At 42.9% G+C, this 25,210-nt stretch overlaps 1 protein-coding gene across 1 annotated transcript in view; it reads right to left on the minus strand.

Moving 5' to 3' along the window:
* The window catches only part of cacna2d2a (calcium channel, voltage-dependent, alpha 2/delta subunit 2a), a 141,596-nt gene that overhangs the window by 41,708 nt on the left and 74,678 nt on the right, over window positions 1-25,210 (minus strand). The window contains exons 5-6 of the mRNA XM_084543718.1: window positions 8,389-8,433; window positions 3,457-3,595 (exon numbers count right to left, since the gene is read on the minus strand). Of these exons, the coding sequence (XP_084399844.1) occupies window positions 3,457-3,595; window positions 8,389-8,433 (184 nt within the window). The remainder of the gene's footprint in view (window positions 1-3,456; window positions 3,596-8,388; window positions 8,434-25,210) is intronic.

Below are 25,210 nucleotides of genomic sequence, written 5' to 3' on the forward strand. Positions count from 1 at the left end.
GTTCCTCACTGTGCCCGATTACAATAGCAAACTGACAACATGACGTTAGGCCCCTGGAAAAAGAAGCTGCATGCAGCGGATTTAAACTTCAAATTTAATGAAAGGACTGCCCACATTGAATGGTGGTTTTCTTTGTTCCCTGCTGGGAACAGTGGCGGCTTATTCATACAGACCCTAATATATTCCTACACTATGTGTACACTATACATGTATAATTCCCACTCTTAAAAAAGTCTAATTTACAATCATCTATATATTCAGGATGCCATAATGTACGTGCAACTGCAGAATGAGCCAATCTGGCTTAGTACTCTCTATCTGTGACTAAACACGGGCCAATTACTAGTGAGACACCACTGAATCTACAAAATAATAGCCAACAAATCATTTGTGTATTCCCTCACTGTTTTCATACTTACGTTTAGTGATTATTATAAAGATTATATTTCCTGGCTGCACACTCGTTCAGCAAACCCCTGCATGTTTCTCGCCATTTTCTAACGCTCACTGGGAGAATAAAACCTGCCCCTCAATGGACAACACCGCCCACATCAATTTATTCCTCTGTGGCTGTGCTGTGATGTCCATTTTCTAATAAGCAACTATAATTAGAAGAAAACGGTATGACTGTTTGACCTAAGCTAATTAGAAAGTTTGCAGACTTGGCAGCAGGAATCAGCAGTGGGATAATGAATCATAAAATGGTTCATTACTGCGCTCAGGGAACACTCTCAATCTCAATAAATGGACATGGGGCCTAGCAGACAAATCAAACCAAGATGCATATATCGCCTCATTTAGCTGCTGAAAGGATCACAATACAAAAAAAGAGATGAAGAAGAAAAAAGAAATGCTTTTTTTTCTTCTCTGTAAATGGTGTCTATTATTAAAGAGTCTCTTCTCCTTCCCTCTCCTCTTACCCCTTTACTTTCTATCTGATCCTCAATTTCTCAGCGCATCTCCAAGGACACTCATTTTGATGTGACCGGCAGTTCAAACTGACATTTTCTGTAAATGTATTCAGTGCATTAACAGTGTGTACAAATCAAAGCCAGCTACTCCAGCCACACAGAGCACACCGGCTAATAAACAGCGGGCTCTTACTGTACAGCAACTGTTGAACATTTTGCTGCACTTTGGACTCCGCAGTGTTCTACCTACAGTTTTCTTTTCTCCGCCTTTCCTCTGGCCTCCCCCCGAGGAACGAGCGCCGAATCTACCCACTCACACTGCTTCTCTTCTGCTAATCCTAAACCCACAGCTACACTGTAGACGCAGACCTCTCCAGGCCCAGAGGACAACAGCCCACCTACATTAGTTTCCTCAGACATTCTCTCCAAGGCACCCCTGCAGCTTCCCACCGGTGGGACCGCGGCAGAGCACGGCGTAAAGATAATAAACCTCTTCTACCTTCTCTCTACAGCAAACGCAACTCCCACGACATGTACTTGATTTAAATTTGTGTGAGCAAAGCAAATAAAACGAATTCTCCATAGTGTTTTTACATGGTCAGTGCTTAATAGAAATAGCTAAAGCAGAGATGTTGTTTTTCTGTTCCACAACAATGTAACCTGGAGGGTGAATACGTCACAATGCAACTTGACCTATAACAGTCTGGTCAAAGTTTTAATTTATTACCAAGAGGCAACGTCTGGGGCAGAAAAATTAAGAAGTTTTCTCAAATGGCCACTTGAGGCAAGCTCCTAAAGCGAGTCAATGCCCATGTTAAAATGCAGGTACAGCCAATTTCCTCTTTCAAGACAACTGTATGGGGCATTTAATTTTTACATAATTTGTTTAAAGGCTCAATGTTTTGCGTAAATAATGTCACGACCGCTTTGTGTAAGACGTTGGCAATGTCTGCCTCAGTTAACTCTTTGCCTGTTTTGGAATTTACTTGGATGTTTGGAGTCTGGCACAGCCAAGATGATGACTGAGATTCAAAACCAGGACGCCTCCAGGTGACGACACAGAGGGTTTGTCAATCTTTATATACAGTCAAAGGTTATGATAAGAGCAAGTACCTTTGGTCTAGTGGTCTCAATCAGAAATTAGAAGAGGGTTATATACATTCCTATACATTATATAGTTCCCTTTTTTATTACTCCTTAACCAGTTTGATTCATTTTGAAACAAGTCTCGAGCTCTGAACCACGCTGACTCACTGCATGTGCTTTATCAGATTTTGCACAGCTCCCTCTGGAGCCATTAAAGCTTATGCACCTTTTTACACATGTACGCAACAGAAAAACTGAGTTCCCCTTAAGTGTCGTCAGCACTGCACTTTTACACATTTAATAACTTCAGATTGATGTTTCTAATATTTACACGTGTGCCTGGGACATCCGTTTTGGTCGCAAGGCATCTCTAAGAATTACTGTACGGCAATATTCAACTGTTTAGTTATCAACGACTAAAACACAGCACACAAGTTCATGATGGAGTTGGCACAAAATCTGCAGTTGGCAATCTCAGCACAGCAGCCCGCGCAATGGGAGCTAACTAAACAACATCAATAGTAAACATTTTCACCAGAGCAGAGAGAGCGCGAAAAACTAATTCCATGCACTGTACCACTCTACTCCTCTAGACTGCACCAGGCTCAATCAAGAGGCCTTTATTCTCTGACTCATATCTTCAGACAGGGGAACCAGAGCTGCCACGAAATGGCTCCGGGAACAATGTGCGGGCCTGATTGCTCCATTGTGAGCTAGCTGTGGCCTTTGACACCTCCTCCTGAACCAAGAGTGTCTAATTCTGACAAGATTTGTCTGGAGACACAGCTGGAAGGCATCGTTACAGACAGGTGCCATACACTGCCTGCTCAACAAAGACGGCGGCAAGCTCGACAATAAAAGGAGGAAGAAAAAAAAAATGTGCCACTGTGGAAAATGGCTGTCTGTCTGCACATGTTCTGGATTTTCTTGAGTCTTTAAAGAGGCAGGCAGAGAGAATCCAAAAGGTTAGGGGTGGATAACAGAGGGAACATGCCAACAGAAGTCCCGGAAGGTACACGTGTTCCCTTTTGTCCATTTGGCACCTGTAGACTAAGGAGGGTGTTATGTCTGCATGGCGGCACGGTGCCAGGCAGGAGGGGCAGGTTCCATGAAAAGAGGAGGCCGTGCCCACTCAGGGGAAAAAAAATAATACAGTACAGCTATTGTGTGAGAGAGGGTGCGTCATCTAAAATCATGTTAGTGTGCTAAAGTGCAGGCCGATGTAAAAGGAGGAAAAGATTGAGACAACATGCTGAGAGAAAGGGTACATGAAACCAGAAGGCCCTCCGGTACATTCAGGATACACATAAAACCCCTGGTAGTGCTACTCGATGCTCTGTGTGACTTTTAATGTTAAAAATTCATGATCTCATTCGCATTTTTCCCCTTTTTTTCCTAGAAGCAACACGACCAACAGCACAAATGTAAGCGTTACCGATAGAAGGAAGTCGCCACTTACAGCCTTTGTATATGTCTGTAGGAATCTGGACGGCGCTGTTAGTGTAGTTGACCTTGTTCTTAAAATTGGGATCATCCACAAACTCGAGCTCCAAAGACGTCGAGCTCTCCAGCGGGTTCTCCTCTTCTCCGTCCTCCGTCTGCAAACACACATGCGTACACAAACACACACAAATATTAGCGAGTACATAAATAAAAACTGATAACAGATGAAACATGCAAATGTGGAGCCGCGTCCCGTCACCTCCCATATTGTGTTTTTTTTTTTTCCCAGCACCCTTTCGAGGCTTGCACTATTGCCTTTCTTCCCTGACTCACGGAATCGGGCTAACGTTAAGCGCACAAATAGCAATTATTCCGCCTTTCGTCTGCCTTCAGATTTAGGTGGCTCTGTTCTCGCCTTCTCATCAGCGAACAACAGCAGGAATCAAAGCAGACACCAAACAGAGAGACTCATTAGTGCCCGTGATGACTATCACAGACACATGAGGTGCCATACAAATTAACCCCAATAACACAACAATAACTAGAAACCAGCACCACTTAATCACTGTTTAGTTTCCCACCCATATGAATGATAGCATATTTCGTGTCTATTTCTTCTCTCTCATCTGTGGCCATTTTAAAGAAAGGAAGGAATAATCAGCTTCTCTTTTTTTTCTTCTTCCTCAGTGTGGCTGCTGTACATGATGAGAAAGCCTGACATGCATATTGTATTAGGAAATACACCAAAAAGAGGCGGGATATAAAAAAATAAAAAAAAAAGAAGAAGAAAAAAACCTGACATTTAAGCTTTTTATCTTGATAAGTTATCGGTGTCGTACAATCTGTGTCTGTTCCCACAGGATGAAGTGATTGTAGCATGTGGAAATAAAAAGTCAGATATAATCCAACTGTCTGGCTTAGCTTATTAGCTTATTCCTTATCTGATGTGAGTGCTCACTAAAACACTAGTTAGATGCATCCCAGGAAAATACCAACATTCTGCGATTACAAATGTTGGAAGTGGACTCACGGTTGAGTCATTGTTAGACAAACACAATTAAAGTAATGTGTGCTCATGCACCAAGTTCTTTGACGCGCTGCCATACAGAGGTAGCCTTCAGCAAAGTCTGGCGTCATGCTTGTATCATTCTTCCTTTATTAGTCGCCCTTCATTAGACTTCACTCACCGCATATTTGCAAAAGTAACGTATATCTGGGATCATTGTCAGCGCTCATTGACTAAAACCAACCTTTTTAAAATCGTAAAACATAAATAAGTAAATCATGGGTGCAGCCGACACACACTTTGATAAAGCAGCATGAGTTAATCGTATCTGACATGATAAAAACGGTTTGTTTTTTGAAAAAATTAAATCAAAACCCCCTGTCCGCAGCAGAAATTGATCGATGGGCACACTTTAATTGACTATTAAAATGCAATTACAAACTGCTGTCAGGGCGAACCAGGGGATAGTTGTGCTGGAGGCCCCATTGAAGGAAAACATATGAGGCAACACGGCGTTAGGACGGAAAACAGCTCAGGAGAAAGTTCTCTTTTCTATATCTTGTATTCACTCACAGTACAGGATATACTGCGATCAAAAAAAATACACCGGGACAGATAAAACGCAGGCTGGGCGACATCTCTGACATTTAAATTATTGATATTACAAATTATCATTAAACTGTTGATTCTGAATTATTAAACATGTTTGGGTCTCTCAAATTGCATGGTCAGTAAAAGCACTTTAAGATTTTGTCAGAATGTCAAACATAAAAACAATGAAATCAACAAGACTAGATTAAAAATATATATCTATCTATAAAGGTGTGAGAGGATTGAGAGCAATAACTTTCCTGACTGATATTAGTAGACATATCTTTGTACACTCACTAATCAAAATGTTAGGCGCATTATGAAAATGAATGCATTTTACTATAACAGTCCTGCACTAAATCTCCCTTTATGATCGTTATAAAGTTCAGTTTATACTGAAACAGAGTCAGAAAGGTGGTAATTCAACTGCATGATCATTGTGGAGGATGTAGTTTGTGATGCTGTTAAGTGTTTCTGTTTTTTAGCCAAGCCCACAGACTAGTATACAAGGGGCTGTCAGCTGACTGAGCTCGCTCAGTTATTCTAAACAAATGCAGAATACCACAACCTACATAATGCTATAATTTAATGCAGGGCTATTATATTAAAATGCATTACTTTTTCAGTACTGTATCTAATGAACTGGAGCTTTCTTTTAGTTTATTTTAATATGGGACTCTGGTGAGAAGCTTGTTGATTTCCTTCTGCATCTTTAAGCTGACCTGAAGCTACGATCTTGCAGCACTGGTATGCAGAGCTTTGAAATCGTCATCTTTAAATACTCCTTTGTTCATTAAAAATTTAAAAATTATATTATAATAATAATATAATCTTGTTCCAGTCTAATATGGATGTTTTATGTCTTCCTCTGTAAACGCTTGAGATAATAGAGAAAGACTAAGGCTAAACTAAAGAGGGATTAATGTTTCTAATAAGAATGCAAGAATAGGCATCTAAGAATGGGTTATAAAACACAGTAATGATCAGAAAAGAAACGCTGTAAAATGCACCACCGACTACAAACTCTGCCAATTAAAACGTATTAGTATTGCCTATGTTTACCTTGCAATCAGATGCACCGAAATCTGAGGCAGTAAAGACGTAAAGTACTTATTATCCAATCTAATACCTTCAACACTGGATTAATGACAGTTCAATATTTTCTTTCAGAGAAAAATATTACATGCTTTTGAGATTTCACAGGTCGACTAACCAATAACAGTGGACCTGATAAGGTTGGGGATGCTGTCTGTTCAACAGCACTAACTGTGAGTTTGAGGCGTTTGTTTATCACTCAGTGTGGCACTAATTCTGTCAATGTCGGGGCATGGAGCTTTTTATTTATTTTTTTTTCTTTCTTCAGAAGAGCCCAATCATAATTAACCAAGGCAGTGTCTAATTAGGAGCTGAATAAATCCACACAGGAAAGACTGATTGGTTCATTTTCTTCAACCATCCACCACCTGTTTTGCTCGATTCATTACCCAATTTGTTAATTTTATCTCCCCCGTTCTCGAGGTTTAATTAAAGGCTGAAGAGGCCAGAGATGACATTTTAAAGCTTCTTTGATTTCCACCTTCAGCCAACCAGGGCCAACCTGAAACATGTCACTTATGACCCAACGTCAGTGTGTGTGTCTGTGTGTGAGAGAGAGTGTGTTTAGATGAAAGAGAGCAAGATTCTGATAGAGGAAGACGGTCCCTTAAACAAACCAGGATTTCTTCACGTAAAGCAATACTGAAACTGAAGAGTATTAGTTTAACGTGCCATTTTCATGTGATGACTGAAAAATAGCAACGTTTAATTTAACATTATATCAATCAGGCTCGTAAAAATTGTTTATTCATGTCTGATCGTTGATTTTCCACCACACAGATAAAGGTAGTACACTAAAAGTGGTATCACTCCCCTGTTTTAAAGGGGATTTTAGCACTGCTCCATGATAAGAGGCCAAAGTATGTTTGCATTTTAAAGCAGGTTGCTTTGGGGGGCTGATCTTGTCTGGTTTTCTCATTTCAAAGATACAAGGTATTGCAACCCATAATTTAGTAAGACTTGAAAGCCATAATATTTTTAGACAACATCACTATCCGGAAAGTAATGAATCAAAAGCCTTTAAAACTTGTAATTAATACCAAGAATGAGATAGGTAGTGGCAACTAAAATGCTCTTCACACTCTGCGCCGGAATGAACATCAGACGTGCTTTGGCACACGGCCTGTTTTGATTAAAATAAATTATCACTTTTATATCAAGGGTACAGCGACAAGAGGAGAAATTAACAGGGTATTTGAGTACAAGATGAAAAAGAGCCTGCCAATCACTTACCTTTCTTGAAACCAATTTTTAACACGTCTCCCCACCAGTATGGGATTAAACTAGGGCAGCGGGGCTCAAGAGAAAAGAGTCGTGGAGGGGAGGAATCCTGATTCAGACAGGCGAGTACTGGTAGGCTACTGTAGGGGTCTCGGAGAGGAATGACCTCTGCCTGACTTCTGCCGTCATTTTTGGGTGGTTGTGGGGCTTGTAGCGTGGGGGTCAGGGGTGTGTCACTGGCTTGGCCTCAGTGTGCCATGTTAATGATGACCGATGTTCTCCAATTAGATGTGCTGACAGGCCCTAAAGCGCTGTGTCATTAATCACGGGAGTGGCGTGCACAAAGAGAAAATCACACCATGATTTATTGCTCCTCTGCCTCCCTTTCTCACTCTCTTCCCATCTTTTTGTGCTTTGGTGATCTAAAGGGGATTCTTGCACTCCTCCTTGAAACTTAATCAATCAGCGGGATATGGGCCCTATCCTAAAGAGGAAGTGCAAGCTGCAGCCAGAGCAGTGGCAAGGTGATCTTTAGGGACTTTTCTGGAGGAAAATGTGCTGCCCAGTCTGCTGGCCTTGTTTTTGAATGCCATTCATATTCTTCAATACGAATGGCATGCATGATAGAAATGGTTCCCTAATGTATGAATTTGTGTTTTGGTGTGAGGGTCTAAAAAGTTTGTGCAGTTCATGTTTGCAGTTGTGGGGCAGGGGAAAGAAACAACACTGGAAATTAGATCGGGTGAGGACATCTGAAATCACTGTCACATGCACGTCGGGCTGCCCCGGCTCTGTCTGTCGCACCGACTCACCATGTAGCAGTGCCAGCTCACTAACGCACAGCGACAGCCCAGGGGCCTATGACCGGAGGGGGTGGCGGAGGGGAAAAAATTGGGCATCAACACCGAGAAGGCCAAAGGGGAGGGGTGTGGTTGCAGGAGATTGTGGCAGGGGTAGGAAGCGGAGTGGGCAGGATTTGGGGGGTTCTGAGGCAGGCATACGGGGGAGTGGGGGAGCAATCCGTACTGTACTCACATAGTCTGAATCCGCTTTGGAATCGTAGTATGAAATGGCATTCTCCTGCGCAGGAAAGAAAAGTAAAAAGAAAGGTGATGAGAGAAGATATAGCAGTGCCTATATCAGCCCCCGACCTGCGGTGGTAAGCTAGAGAGAGAGAGAGAGAGAGTCATGGTTATATTCAATCACACTGTTCAGCATGAGAATATAATCAGCATCACAGAACACAGGAGGAGTAGTGTGATGTGGAATGATTGTCATGAAAAGGCGAGAGGACAGCTGCAGAGATACTGAAGGATGTAACGCATCTGGGCGATGCTTTTCTCAAAAAAGATGTGATGTATGCGGAACATGTTCGAACCTGTGTTTAAAACACCGTAGGAACATTTTCGTGCGTCGTGGAAAACTCTTGTCAGTTTGTGTGGTATGAGCTCAGATGGGTACAGCGGTTTTCTTTGAGAGCAGAATACACTTAAAATATTAATTCTCTCTGGGAGTCTTATCAACTTCAGCTGGTTGTGTTTTCTCATAGAAGGAAAAGAATGGAAATACGGTGCCCCTGCGCTACGCTATCCTGCTCTAATTAATTACAAAAGTTTCCAGTCAACAGCTGAAGCCCTAGATTCAGCCTCTTTACCACCGTGACTTTACCCTTAACCCGGGCCCCCTTATCCAGGATGTTAGCCTCCCCGCCGTCCTCTTCTTATCTCCCCCGTGGAGGCAGGAGTGAGGGCGGGCAGGGGCTGAATGCGGCGAGCGGCGTCCCTGTGGCATGCCTCATTATCATGAGGAGGCTGGCTGAGGACACGCTCTCAAGGGCACCACAGTGACTGCCTCGCCCTCACCGGTGGAGCTGTGGTCATGGTCTGATGATGGAGAGAGGCTGACAGAGTATGTTGTACAGGTGTAGTTAGTCTGGACTTATTTTCTCACAGTTTCTAGTTATCTCTAACTTGCCTCTAGTTTCATATCTGCACTGCTATTTTCTGTTTTTGTTATACATACCCGATCTATATTTATTTACCTTAAAATGCACACACATACGTATATACGCTCCCGGCCCTCATCTTCCTGTCAGTTCCCTTCAGCATGAAAGCCTCTCTCTTTCTATGCACCACAACCAGGGGCTTGGCTGGCCTCCAGTGCTAATGAGCGAGCCAGACATCAGCTCAGACCCAAACAACTCACCAAAGAAAAACAGCATGATCCAAACTCAAACTGACACCAAACACGGGGTGGACCGGTCTGGACGAAGCATGTGTCTTTGGGAAATGTGAGCAGACAAGATAGAGGAGGAGAGGAGGAGAAGAGTCTGCCCCCCCACCACCACCGCCTCCGCCCCCACCCGACACATTTCCTCAACTTACCAGCACTCCCTCTGCCCACCAGCTCTGTCAGTGATCAGGAGTGAGGACGGAAGGAAAGGAGCTGAGTGGAGGGATCAGAGATGATCATTCAAGGGAGTACATTGGGTTAAGTTGGAGGTTAGGACGGAGACTCGGGTCAGGCTGATATGAAGGGATGGATTGAGAGGAAAGAGATGGGTGGTGGTGGTGGTGGTGGTGGTGGTGGTGGTGGTGATGGTGAGTGCAGTGGGCAAAGAGCTGACAGGGCTAAAAATAGCCCATGCCTCTGCAGAGAGAGAAGAGAAATGGAGTGAGTGTATGAGAGAGAGACTGTGGCAGAGCAACAGTGTTGTTGTGTCTGCCAGCAGGATTGATCTGAAGCCCAGTCCTGCTTAGACTCGTCCCTCGCTTCTAAAGAGTTTACTCTCACTACTGCGGCATTACAGCTCATTATTCAGGACTGCTTCCCGTAAATAAATGCTGGGTTCCTCACACTCAAGGGACACCCAAACAAATCATACACTCAAAAAATATTTCACACATTACTGAGAAAAAAACTTCAGACTACGGCTTTCACACTGCGGTGGCTTTGGATAAATTCCTGAAACGATCTTTAACGTGATACTGTGCATAGACATGTTGTAAAACGTCTGTATTTTACCACATGTCAAAGGTGAACAAAAGCAAAATATGAATACATAAGAGGACAAACATAATCGCTAGATATGTTTCCACTCTTCTAGAACACCCTACACAATAGGCAAACACCAAATGAGGAAATTTGTTTTAGAAGATAAATGTACATCATCTCTCCAGTAGCATAGACAATCTGTGCCACAGAGCATTACAGCTTTTTTGGTGGCTAGTGGAGCCCTAACACAGCTGTCTATGTATTTCCTTAGTCACATATACACCAATCAGGCATAGCATTATGACCAGGAGAAGTAGATAACTGATAAAATTGACCATGTTGGGACAATACAATGTTCTACTGGGAGACTTTTGGACCTGGCATTAGTGTGGATGTTACTTAGACATGTACCACCCACCTAGACCAGACCAGATACCCCCACCCCATAGCAATGACACTCCTTGATGGCAGCAGACATCCCCAGCAGGATGCAGCCTGACACAGGCACACACACAAAAAGGGTTTAGGATCAATTAAAAAAAAGAACAGCATGAGGTGTTGACCTGGCCTCCGAATTCACTAGATCCCAAACTGATCACATGTCTGTGGGATGTACTGGAACAAGCCTGACCCACAGTGGCCGTAAACCCCCACTAACAAAATCCTGTTGCCAGACACCACAGGACACCCTCAGAAGGCCCATGTCCGTTCTCTGATGAGTCACAACTGTTTTGGAGGCACAAGGGAGACCTGCACAATATTAGGAAGGTGGTCATAATGTTATGCCTGATCGGAGTATGGCTCCTCCCAACTCCCGGTTCAGAAATGGACAAAGAGGTGGCATGTGAGTGGAGCTGAGGCAGGTGGATGAAGTCCAGACAGACAGTTTACAACATGAGACTGCACTAAATTATGCATAACTTTAAATGTGATTTAAAACGTTATTTCACCTTCAGCACAGTTGTCGTGAAAGCGGCATTTCAACATAGAGGTCTACGGGGGAATGACTCGCATTTGGAGCCAGCCTCAAATGGTCGTTCAAAGCACTGCAGATGACTTCATTTTACAGCCCTGGAGGTTACAGCTTGATCTGTACAAACAATGCCACTGGTGTCGTATCTATTTGCACTGACGGACAGCTGTGTTTGTCTTTACAATCACCCTGTACACAACAAGTGGGGGATGCACAGGGAGTACTGGAGTTGTAAACGTAAAATGATAATCGCTTGGCAACCACCTTAATGTTTAAAATGAGTAGATACGCAATTTGTTCTTATCTCCTTTGGCAAGAACATGCACTAAAGAGCATCTCAACGCAAAAACATCCAACCACACATAGAGGAGGTGGGCCCCATGTTGACGAGCCCAAGGCCATCGTGACCCTCTGAGCGGTCACCAGGGTAGAACGGCCATCTGCTGCTACTGGTCATAGGCCGCTGTGGGCTCAGGGTCTGGGTTAAACACACATCCGATACAACACCAAGCCGGCAATTATCCTTTACTGATCTCTTTGCCCCGTGCACCCTACTAGCTCATATGTTTCTAATGCATGATCCCATCCTTGAACATGCCTGTGAATCTACATACAGACACACATATGCGAGGCTGGACATAAGCACAACATGTGCACGCAAAAAAACACGTAGCCTTACACAGAGGGCTATCAGTAAATTAAATATATCATGCTGAGTGGACCAACACATTCCAAAGAGGAGACAAACACTGAGGTCAGGTGATGATCCCCAGCCCCTCCCCTATATCAATCTTCGCCTGCTCATCTCCCACCTCCCTCCTCTCCTCACCCTTATCTCGATCTGCTTCCTCTCTTCTCCCTTTGCCACATCTCTCCTCCTCCTCCCCCTCCTCCTCCTCCCTGCCCTGTCTTATCTTCATCTTTCCCAATCTCTGCTTCCTCAACACCAGCCTCCTCTCACCAATTTCAGATTTCAGCAAAAGCAGCAGCGACGTGTAGGTTAGATGCCTACTGTTGCCATAGAAACCGCCCCTCTGCTCCAGATCACAATGTGACTTTGTCTCCTCGCCAGGCCTACAACGTCTGCTGGTTTTTTAAGTCCGACCAAACACACGCCTGCGCATCTTTTCATAGTCTGTACGTCCGTCGGCCTGTCTGACTGCGAGGCCGTTCTCCCGTCGGCGTGTCGTCTTGTCATTTCTGAATGCTAGTGTCAAAGTCATCTATTTCTTGTAGTTAAACACCGAAACATCAGGCGAAGGTCGGGACATTTAACGTCCGCAATGTCATCAAACGCGAAGAAGGCCGCGATTTATCGGCAAAAGCACAGGGTAACAATGCTGAATGAAAAAGAAAAAAAAAAAGGCCGGCACGTGTAAGAGCCTGTCATATGTGGGGGCTCGTGTGATGACTGAATAATGTCACTGGCACTAAATCTTTTGAATTTGAATCTTCGAGCTCTCTCAATGGCTGAGACAGGTTGACATTTGAGGGTGAGACAAGCGCTCCATCATGGGTGGGGACAGATTACAGTCATATTCATATCTCCTCTGGACACCTGCTAATGATTTTATAATTACAGAACACACTCTGTGCCTCCGCCGTGCCCTGGGGTGTGCACACAAGCATGCAGTAACACACAATTGCACTCGCAAGCACACACATACACATACACACGGTGCACCTCTCTCCTGGCCTCGATAGTCTAGCAATCATTCCTCGCACCAGTTTCCCTAATGGAAGCTGACATTATATCAAACACAATAAAGGGATTTCATTTACTGCTCTTCATTAACCCGCGTGCATCAGCCCAAAAAGTAGACACCATCCCCACACACACACGCAGCTCACTTAGTGTGAAGATGCAACCAGAATAAAGAAGAAAAACCAATACGCTGTGGTTCGGCTCGAGACAACTAGTCTGTGAAGTTTGCTGCGAAGCTGATATGGAGTTATATATTCTCACCCCTTTTCTTATCCGCTCCACTTCAATTTGTCCTCTTGTCTCTACCTCTCTCTGCCCTCATGGCCCATCTCTACATAGGTGTCGACCGGTAAAAACAATTAAGACATTTGAACTAGATAAACAAACCACATTAAAGGCTGCCGAGGCTCTGAAGTAACAGATGCGGTGGACGAGGCTCATCACATACACAATTTGACTGCACACAAACAAACATGCGCCACACAGACGCATTACAATGTATGTATGTTAAGAAAGCAATGACTGACATCTAATTTCTTCCGGAGATGAAATATGTACACAAGGGCAATCGTACTGAAAGGAGAGATGTCAGAAGGAAATCAGAATACTCCATCAGAAACTAATTTGTTCAGCCCTATTCCTTTAGTTTATTTGGCCCACAGGTTCGTACTGCTGAGGAAAGGTGAAGCAATAAAATATGATGCTCAAACGGAGGTGAATTAATCATCAGACATGCAGAAATTTGTCAGATATCTAAAAGCCCTTTAGCCACTTTGATCTTGATTCGCAGAGGTTGCCTGTGAATAAAATATGAAACCTTGTTCTTTGGCGGTGGGGGGTTTTGATTCTGGAAATTATGAATCGTTTACCGGCTGAGGGCATATTGCTTATTCACACAAATGTAAAGGAGCCCAGTATGTGGACACTTGTGGTTTTACTGTGTTGCTGCAGCAGTTTAATATACACATCGGGCATAACATTATGACCACTGACAGGAGAAGTAAACAACATTGACCATCTTGTGACAATTCAATGTTATACTGGGAAACTTTTGGACCTGGCATTCATGTGGATGTTTCTTAGACATGTACCACCCACCTAGACCAGACCAGGCACCCCCACCCCATAGCAATGACACTCCTTGATGGCAGCAGCCATCCCCAGCAGGATGCAGTCTGACACACACATGCACAAAAACGCTTTAGGAACAACTCAAAAAACCATGAAGAACAGCACAAGGTGTTGACCTGGGCCTCCAAATTCACTAGATCCCAAACTGATCAAGTATCTGTGGGATGTTCCACAGAGGTCCGTCCCCTCAACCCATAGGACCCAAAGGCCCCCACTAACAGTCTGTTGCCAGACACCACATGACACCCTCAGAAGGCCCATGTCCATTCTCTGATGAGTCACAACTGTTTTGGAGGCACAAGGGAGACCTACACAATATTAGGAAGGTGGTCATAATGTTATGCCTGATTGGTGTATACTCAGTTGCTATTTTAGGTAGAGTAGCTATGCTAAAACTAATCAGTCCCATCCGACAATCCAGCCATAAATCCTACTTTCGTGAAGGTCAGGACGCTCAGTAAAATGTTTTGTAGACGTGTGTTTTGAACAGTCATTTCGGAGGCTGTTAAGTTGCTGTTGACTTGATTAAATTTTAAAATGACAAACTCAAACATGACCACAATGATGAATCACCACTTCTCTAAACAGTTTCATCAATAAGTGGATCTTTATATAGATGGAACAGATAGAAGTTTTTATCGTAATTGTCTGGTAAAAAAACAACGAAATACAGTTTAGCAGCTCTCTGGTTCTTCAGCAATAAAGATAGAAACTATAGTAGCAACACGCAAGAAAATTGACTATATCTATGTATCTATCTATCTATCTATCTATCTATCTATAAAGCAACAGTGGCCTTGACATGAATGCAACTACAATAAATCCTACTTTCATGAAGGTCAGGATGCTTAGTACAATGTTTTACAGAGGTGTTTATTGAACAGTCACGTTGGAGGCTGTTACGGTATTCGCCCGTAATCATTTGGTATGATGGATGTTCATTACAGTATATAACATCAATACAGTGCATCCCCTTTATGTCAATGTACAGCAAAAACAATCAGGGTGGTACTCGGGTTGCTACGAATTTTATTCTGAGTTCCACCCTGAACGTTTTGGCCGTGCACCTGTTGTTGTCTCACAGTTATAGCAGTTACAGTTATATATACAGTATATAACACTGACGGGACAAATCACACTTCACGGTTCAATCTTCCTTTCTGCACGACCAGAGCCTGCAACTTCTCTGTAACGGTCAATCGATACACACACACAATCGCCACCGTCAGGGGCTCGTTCTGAATGTACTTTTGTTTTATTCAAATACATTTTTAATTAAACAATAGGAGCATGTATTAATGTTGACTAAAAGAGAGAACGGCAACGTGACTTTGCATAATTCTAAAGTTTGAAACTGCACTGAATTGGGATAAACTGCCCAAGCCAAGGAACTTCTACAAATGACTAAATTACTTTGTAGAGGCAACATTAGACGTCTCTCATCGTAAATGAAATATTTCTGGTTTTTAATGAATTCACGAGATTTTCTAAAAATGTGTTTTCTCTTTGTCATTAAGAGTTATTAAATCCATTATCCATCTAAATGTAAATCGGGAACATCAAGAGTGCAATAAGACGGGGTCTAAATACTTTTTGGAGCCGCTGCATGCTAATTATGTGAATATGGTAGACAACAATATCTTGTATTTTTATACTAAAGGAGTGTTGCTATGGATCATTACAGACATTAGCGTTATTTATTTTTTATCTTTTCCTACTGAGGATATGTCAACTCTAACAGCTAGGAGAACAGGCCAAACTGTGACTCCAAAACAGGTGTACCGTGCATACCAAACAGTTCATTTTGCATGCAGTTATGGTGCACAGATCTAAAGTAACTTGTGTGAACAGGAAAAAAGGCAGAGTGCATGCAATAAAATAAACCGTTATATGATGGGATTACAATTCATTTCAGTTTCAGATAGCAAAACCAAAGCCAGTGACCAAATGTTCATGTCACTGTACAGTTATGTGATTGTTACTGCAGCTGATTGTTGAGAGTCACCACTTTACCTTTTGCACATTCTTCAAATACAGTATCTCCACCCTGAAAGAGGCCATTTGATGTCCTGTTACATCACTTTACAAATAAATGCAGACACGTTGTTTGAGGTGTCTGGTCCGAAGATAACGGGCGTTGTCTTTTACGCTGAAGGTTACCAAAATGCCTCTTTATAATGTCAAGTCAATAAAGATTCAACTGGCAAACTGGAAATTAAATTGTTGGCCTGGAAGAAAGGCAAAGCGAGAGAGAGGGGGAGAGAGCTATTGAGCTGAAGTGAAACTCAGATAAAGGAGTGCATGACGGAGGCCTTGGGCGCGGCTGCCTCCCTCTCTCTCGCTCTCACATTGGCATGCTCCGCATCTCCAGGCTTTTAAGCGATTAGGGAGCTGCTGAGACCACGGCGTCCAAGCATAGCTCCATGCAGATGTTCATTTGTATGCCAATAAACAAATGTGCCCCCAGATTAAAGCTCCAGCACACAGTGCAAATTCAGCAAAGTGAATGGCATTCTCCGTGCACATCTCATCAATGTCTTGCTCCTCTTCAGACAGAGCGCCATGCCTCTACCTAACTGCACGCTCACTTCAAAGGCTCTCGCATAGATGGGCAGCAAACCAAGAGATAGAAGAAGGAGTGAGTGGAAAGAGACAGTTAGTTGAGATAGAGGAAAGTCTTGATTATAGTGAAATTAAAAAGACCTAATCTAAAAAAAAAAAAAATAAATAAGGTAACATATGCTATAGTTATATTTCATGACCCCGAATCGGACCATTTATCTGCTGTTTCCACTCTTTAAATCTCTCTTTGTAAACATCCTGCAGGTCTATCTCTATCTCTCTCTCTCCCATCTCTGCTGTGTTGTCTCTTCCTTTCAGAGTCTGACACTTCTCCTTGGAAAAAGCAGTGAAATCAGTCTGTGAATATTCCAATCCTGCGATAAGGAAAGTAGGCTTTGTCCTGCTGCACTCTGGGTAATGCTGCTCTCCATTGTCGGCTGACAGGGCTCCATTGAGGAGCAGGTTTTGAATGCTGATAGCATCACCACCCTGCATGGACACAGTGCCAGATAAAAAGCCTATCCAACATGACACACGCATGCCAACACCTCCCAAACAAGGGCCCAATCTCATCATCGCAGGAGACGCCGGAAAGAGGTGCCGTAACACCAAATAAAGACAAATAAGATAAACAGGGCGTGTCAGTATTAATGCTATCGTTACATTCCTGCGGGACTTGATAAAGCGGATGCAATTACCCACGCATAACATTTTACGACATCTACATCCGCAGTGACCAATCGCACACGATCGACCGTCCAATCACACCGAAGCTCGCTATGACACTGGTGCTCCACTTATCGGAGCAAAATGTTTCCAGGTTCCATTTTTCTTGGAGGGATGAATGCAGCTTTTTTTTTTATTTCACTGATGTTTTTCGGCCATTTTACCACTGCCAGCCCATAGAGGCCTGAAAAGTCACCACCCCCTCTTTACAGGCTGACTGAGAGTGCCCAATCAACAATCAGCGCCCGCCAAAGGAAACCTGTTATTTCCGACCCCGTAATCATTTCCATCAGATGCCTTGCTGTCCCTCACAATGATTTGAACATTCAAATGACAAAGGGAATCCTGCTTTAAGATATCTGCAGACGGGCACCAAGGACAGCAGGGACAGAATGCACCAGGCAAACATAAAACCAGAACATCTCTCCTTAGCTACAGTATAACCAGCCACTCGATGCTCACAAAATGACAGCCTGGCTGCTCAGACACATCCCTTTTCCCGGAACACCTCGGCAGACTCAAACCTGACGAAGAAAATTGACAGAAAATGTAGTTTTCTTGTAGTCATCCATTTTTATTTGGGCAGAATAACAAAACTGTTGTTTATTTTTAAAGTTAATTGATTTACTCTGAAATATCTGACATTAGTGACAGATGCCAATCACTAGAGCGCAGGCCTTCAAATTTTGTCCAATATTGTCCAACTTGTGGGTCAAAACGTCCAGATACTCAATACACAGCTATGAAAAAACAGATCTGGTAAATTGAAACAAGGAAATGTTTGACATTTCTCCATCAATTCAACGATTATGAGTTGTATAAACTGTTGTCAGGCTGAACTAGTAGGCAGAGTGGTTTTAAGACCCAGGTCGTGAACTGCAAAATATTTCTGTTTATTATTCTTTACTCTAATTTCCTGTCATCTCTATAGTGTCAGCTCTATAATAAAAGGTATAAAATGGAACTGTTCTCTGTCAATATACTATATCAGTTTATTATCTAACAATTTAAACTCCAAGACGGTATGCTATTATGTCGGTTAAAGATTAGAAAATATTTATATACAGAAAAGCAGATATTTTTTCATGACCCTTCTCTGACCAGAAAGGCTAACAGGCAGCAGGTTTACCCTTTAAAATAACATTTCATGGATGCTGGCCATGTGTTGAAATGGGAAAATCAAGGTCTGCAGCGTTGCACGCTGGATTTCTCCGACTATTGATTCCCATCTCCTGTGAGGCAGGAAGATCGATCAGTGGGATTTAGACACGGGGGCCACTTTCCCAACCCTCCCTCGCGGCTAACACGCTGCATCACAGCTGGCCAAATTCCTCCCGACCGAAGGCTTACTGACATACCTGAACTTTTCTTTCTCTGTGTTCTCTTTTATCTTAGCGATACTCATTACCTGTTCCCGTACTTCAGTGCCTCTTCCATTCTGAGTCATCTTAGACTTCGCACTGTACCCCTGCTCGAGTGCGGAGCAGCATGAGTTTTCGTCAAGAGCTTTCTCTTGAAGCAGCAGTGAAACATTAGAGGCAAAATGTGGGGGGGTATAGCCACAGAAGGGGAGCTAGAGAGAAAAGCCAGAGCAGGGAAGGGAAAAAAAATGGTGAAAAGGACATTTCTACCTTGGAGAGCGCCACTTAAACAAATTACAGCAGTCTGCAATCAAGAAGCTGAAATTACCAAACTGTTGCGTGACCATAGCAACCAAAAGTCTGATCAAAGCCGAGAGGAGCTCAGCAGTTGATAGAAAGTGAAGGGAGGCATCACGAGAAGAGACAGTAAAAGGACGGGAGAGCCCAGAAGGTGACAAAAGCCACAGTCTAAAGGGAAGTTTGAGGTGAAGTCTGTAATGAAATTAGGGCTGTCCAGATCGGTGGGCCAATACTTTAAATGATCAGATCGGGCATCAGCCAAGCCCGATGTTTACTGGTTATTTGTTTTACTTAGCGTCAAAACTGTGTGTGTGTGTGGGGGGGGGGGGGGGGGGGGGGGGGGGGCAAAATCACATGACTAAACATGTGCTGTGTGGAAGTACTTTAACCTGGAAAATTAAGTCTGTCGGACAACAATTCGTAAATTGCGGCATGTGGTTGTGTGGCGAGGTAGTAGTAGGAGATTGTCGTTCAAATCTTGATTCGCAACCTACGAAAGTAATCAGAAATTGGAATACACTGACGAAAAGGCTGCACTGGATCAAATGCATGCTGCGTTCAGAACAAGAGAAAAGTCCGCTGATAAAAACGTCAAGCCAAGGTACGAGCTACCCTCTCAGCACTACATTTACTATGACAGCCCTATTTATTTTACTTAATACGGTCACATGGTGCACACATGATCTATGAGAATGAATGAGAGATCAGAAAAGCCTTTTATGAATCAATATTAAATGATCAGGATGAAATCAGGGGGCAAAAATACTTGATCGGGACATCATGAACAATGATCTATCTAATAGTAATTAATAAATCGATTAGAGGTGCCGTAATCCAGTGCAAGTAAATGCAATTACACTACTACATTTGATAGGGAAGAGACTTTTAAAATGTAACTAAATTGTAAACTGTGCAGGAGTTTCTTTCCCTTCCAGTGACGAGCAGATGGAAGTCCGCTCCATGGCTCGGTATTCAGTGATAACACTGTTTATGAGTTCCATTACGTGCTCGGCAAGCTGCGAGCCCTCGTTCTCGACGCAGCCATAAGGAAGTGGGGGGGGGGAAAAATGCGCACAGAAAAAATTGTTGCAGTTTATTTGTGATCATACAATGTGGATATGCTTATCAGGGTTTGACATAAGCACGCTGCATTTTAAACAGACTATGCTAACCTTCATCCCCTAAGGCCTCTGCTACACAATATCCTTTCCGCTGTTGCGCTGCAGACACAAGATGGTTGGTTGGTCTGCAGCTACATTTTGAATTGAGTAGATGCAAAATATGAATAAAATCACAGTGAATGTAAAAAGGAGAAAACATTACCCATCACTGCCAGATAAAGCACCACTAGCTCACTAGCTTGCTAATTATTGTTCTACCCAGTAGCAAAAGCTGTCGCTATAAGCTTTGCATTGTCTGACTATTATTTGTAGGTATTACAACAGGTACAGATGAACATAATCTCCAGTGGGTTCATCTGGACTGATGAGAGTACAACGGAGAAAAAATTCACAATTCAACAGGAAAATATTTAAAAATAGCGCACTGCACACTGTTTTAATACAGTGAGCCATGAAAACAGGGTTTCTGGTAACATTAACATGTGAATAGCAGAGAGAGATAAAACAAAGCCAGAGAGAGGCATCCCTTCGTATGTGTGTACTTTACCAGAATCTGAATTTGAGTCTGTCCGAGGCCCTCATAAGACTAATGTATTCCGTGGCTAATGGAGCTGGTAGCTTCGAGGGCCGGGCTGAGGGTCGCCACAATGATTCTCACTCATTTCCTCTGAAGGGCCAATTATCTCAAATAGAGGCATTATGAAAGGAGCCGAACTTGGTCAAGTGAACAAACCCTCGCAAACCTCGCTCCAGCACTTCGGGTCACGTTACAGCTCCGTGGGGACCTATTGTGACTACAGGGCAGGTGACGTGGCTGACATCCTGGCTAAATGTAGCGACTATTGATCGCTGCTAAAATACAAGACGACATTGACGGTATCTAATTTGAAGAACGGCCAAAAGATAATTGAGAGCCGTAAAGAACTGTTACAGTTGGATGGTAAACATAGCCAGCAGCGGCGTGCACCGCCTGAATCTTGTTGGCAGGTGTTACAAAGGTGTTGATGAACGTGGATGTGTGGAGAGCGAGAACGAGGTCACATGAATACCACTGTTATGTACGAGAGTGGGTGGCCGAGTGGAGATGAAGAGAGAGAAGCATAGAGAGGAGAAGAGAAAGAAAAGGAGAGATTGTGTTGTCCTATGATGAAAGGCTTGATTGATTAGAGAGTGATGATTGCAGTAAATGGCCTGGAAGATGGCTCCATCTCTGTTTCCCGTTTTCTCCATCTCTTATACCTTTTTCCCTCCCTCACTTGCTTTCTCACTTACACCTCTCTCTCCCTCCGTGCCTCTCTTTGTCACCCCCTCTCCCTGGTTTCATCATGGCAACCCATCAACAGAGTGCCTCTCTCTCTCTCTCTTTCTTTCTTTCTTTCTTTCTTTCTCTCCTAATGGCACAGCTATTAGCGCAAATGCATTTCAAACATACAGCAGCTGCCACATCACAGTCTGAATGAAAGGACATGTCTTCCTCCAATCTCCACAATCTCCATCCTTTCTTTCAACCCAATCTTGTGCCTCGGTTCCGATATGCTGCACTTCGCGTCAACCATCCTTCAACTATCTAACAGTGGTCATCATGAGCATCATCTATATGACGGGAAATGAATGGTTAAACAACTGAGTGCTGATTGTGTAGCTACAATATAATATATTGTTGATCCTACAACTAGATTGAAATTGAAGGAGTTTTCGACCATATACACTGATCAGGCATAACAGTATGACCACCTTCCTAATATTATGTAGGTCTCCCTTGTGCCTCCAAAACTGTTGTGACTCATCAGAGAATGGACATGGGCCTTCCGAGGGTGTCCTGATTAAGATGTAGTTCGTGGGGGGCCTTTGGGTCCTATGGGTTGAGGAGAGGAACCTCTGAGGATCATCCCACAGATACATGGTACATGTCTAAGTAACATCCACACAAATGCCAGGTCCAAAAGTTTCCCAGCAGAACACTGAATTGTGGTCATTTTATTTACTGCTCCTGTCAGTGGTCATAAGGTTATGCCTGTCCAGCATTTGCTGTTGTTATGGTCTCCATCAGCTCCAAAAAGGAAATTTAAGACCCTTAAAGTAAAGTGCACCACCGCATTCACCGACTCATTGCTGACTTTGTCTGTCTCCAATTTGTTGATGCCGGACAGATGTCTACAGAGATTTTTTAGTGTTTTTTTTTTTTTTTTTTTTAAACTGGAAGTAGCTTGCTGCTCAGCCAAAAATGATGTTGAGAGCACAGATAAAAACAGTTAAGGTGTGGTATGGGGAACAAAACAATGAAATGAAACACAGACTGAGTGGGATGAAGAGTTCAGTCTTGCTCTGCGGGTTTAAACTCTACAGGTATTCTTTGCAGACAAGTAATCATGCGAGCCATTGTCACAGCGTCACAACACTGATTATAGGTGCTTTAAAAATGTCCATGTTTTCTTATACAAACTAAACTAGACTTAGTAAACCTCACATAATTTTGAATTCACAGTTTCACTGACCAAATACAATTAGATCTATATGACTATAATATAACTGCTGAATGTTGAACATGTGCCCACAGTGGGCGTAGTAATTCTGATGATTAAGTAATAATTAGAAATTAGTTTTGATTGTCCTTGCGAAAAACACGAGTTAATTGTAGGCTATTACAACACATTAAACCGTCGGCATTAGTCACTGAATCTGAACCCACACTAGGCCAACGTCACCATTTACTGTGACATACATTTAAACTACAGAGACATAAAAAAAAACTCATCCAGGTGTGTTTAACTCCAGCTTGGCTCTGGTTGCCTGTCTGATATATGTATAATTATACTGTGATCAGTCAGAAAAATAATACAATATTTATTAAAAAAAAATTCCCTGGGTAGGAGCACTTCCTGGAGACAAACTCAGTTTTTGAGTCTGCAGCAAGCTCACACATGTCTGTAATAAGGTATGACAGAGAGGAGTGAATGCAGTGGAAGTTGTTTCACTTCTAATATTACATCTAGAAGTTGGAAAGGGTGCATAAAAAGAGAGCTACAGTATGGATCATGTTTGCAGAAAGATGAAAGAAATGCTAAAAGAAAGATTGCACCAAGTTACTGGAGCTAGTAGAACAGAGGCTCACAGAAATAGCAGAATTTTGGTTTTGATATCTAACCAGCTGGGTGGTGTCGGATAGTTCAGTAACTTCAGTAATGTTTGCAAAGCCTGAATCTAGACTCAGAAGCTCAAGCATGATTTTAGCATAGCTGCAGACTCTTTTAGTTGATGAGTAATTACACAAGGCTTCATTTTAAAGCACATTAAACATGACATTAAATCATTTTACTTGTGTTTTGATATAATATGTCTTGTATCAGACATCACCTATATATCAGTATCTGGTCTGACAATGACAAACAAAATAATAATTTAGTAGGTATTCTTACTTCCTGAAAAACAATTTTAAAATGTTGATGACTCATCCTGAACTCAGGGGCGTATACTACATATTGTGTCCCATAAAGACAAATCTTTTATGTCCCTCCCTCCTCCTGTGACTCCCCTCGACCAGAAGCACTGCCGGCTTTGTGTCTCAGCTTTAACAAGTATGGGTGGTGTCTGCTCAGGCCATTGGAGCTGACCAATCAGAGCAGACTCTGACTCTGGGCTACCAGGATAGGGGTGACCTCACTAGCCTGGCTTTTTAAATTAACCATGTAAATATGTGGAAATAAATCTACACATGAACCGACGAGCCTGCTCACTTCCATTGAGACTTTAATGAGTGCTAGAGTGTAGTCAGAGGGACACAACTCATCAATTTATCAACTAATGGATTATTACCCACAATAATCTTTTGTATTTTGCGTCTTTTATGTATTAAATGTTTCATATGTCTAAATGTGGTTCTACATAAAAAGAGTGACATTTCTGTGTTGCGACAAAATCCTCCATAAACCCTGTGTAAAAGCTGCAAATGTAGCTTTAAAAGCCTGCATGTATTTGGTGGTATTTTGGGAGGAAAAACCATTAAAAGCAGTAAAGCATTTAAACAGCTACTCTGAACTGGCAAACACCCCGGTAATCATATCACCCAGAGAAAAGCATTTTGGCTTTTGCTACAGAAATGCATTTAAATTACATCTGAAACACACATTCACCAGTGGTCAAAGCTGCAGGACCCAGGATTGTTTCATGACTTGGTTTTGAAACAGAAAAATTAGAAATGAATTACACGCCGATACCATTCGCAGAGGTTTCATAGTGCTCTGCAGGTCTGGCTGCCAATTTTCAGTTTACAAAACAAAGAAGAGTTGTGATATTTGGCTGCTAAGTTGCTGATTCTCCTTTGTCCCGATGAGACTTGCAAAACAGCTCAGAAATGAGCGTGTCGCTTTGGGATGACTCAGTTGCCAACACAATAGTCGAGTGTCACACAGGGACGGGCACCTGACCTTGAGAAATCAGTGGCAATCCAACACTTTAATGTCTATTTCACACACCATTTCATTCCAATGGATTTAAAACCCTGAACGACCATCTCAACAGTTGTTACGATCAACATTTTGACATCCGTAACGTTCAGCAGTCAGGATGGTCAGAAACTGGCTCCGCAGACAGGCCGGCCTGAATATGTGTGCGTGGAAGGGAACGAGGGAAAAAGAGTGAGGTCTTCCCATCGCTACGGTAACAGCTGCGATGGCAGCCGCTATGAGGAACAGGCGTGTCATTGAGTTTCTATGATGTCACCGGTTTTGCGAGGCAAGCAGATGGGCTGGGCCAGGTACAGAACCTGCCGTTAATAAACGCATACAAATAAATACCTGACACACACAAACAGCCACATTATGCTCGTCCAAACCACACCACACCTCATTCACACACACACACACAAATTCTATATTCAAAATGCACCGTTTCCCTCATGCATAAACACCTTTTCTCTTCATTTGACAAGCTGCTCCACCCGCTAGTTTAAGATGCGACGAATTTCTCCTAATATGCCCAAAGAGCA

Source organism: Chelon labrosus, assembly GCF_963514085.1.
Source record: "Chelon labrosus genome assembly, chromosome: 4".
Classification (NCBI taxonomy): Eukaryota; Metazoa; Chordata; class Actinopteri; order Mugiliformes; family Mugilidae; genus Chelon; species Chelon labrosus.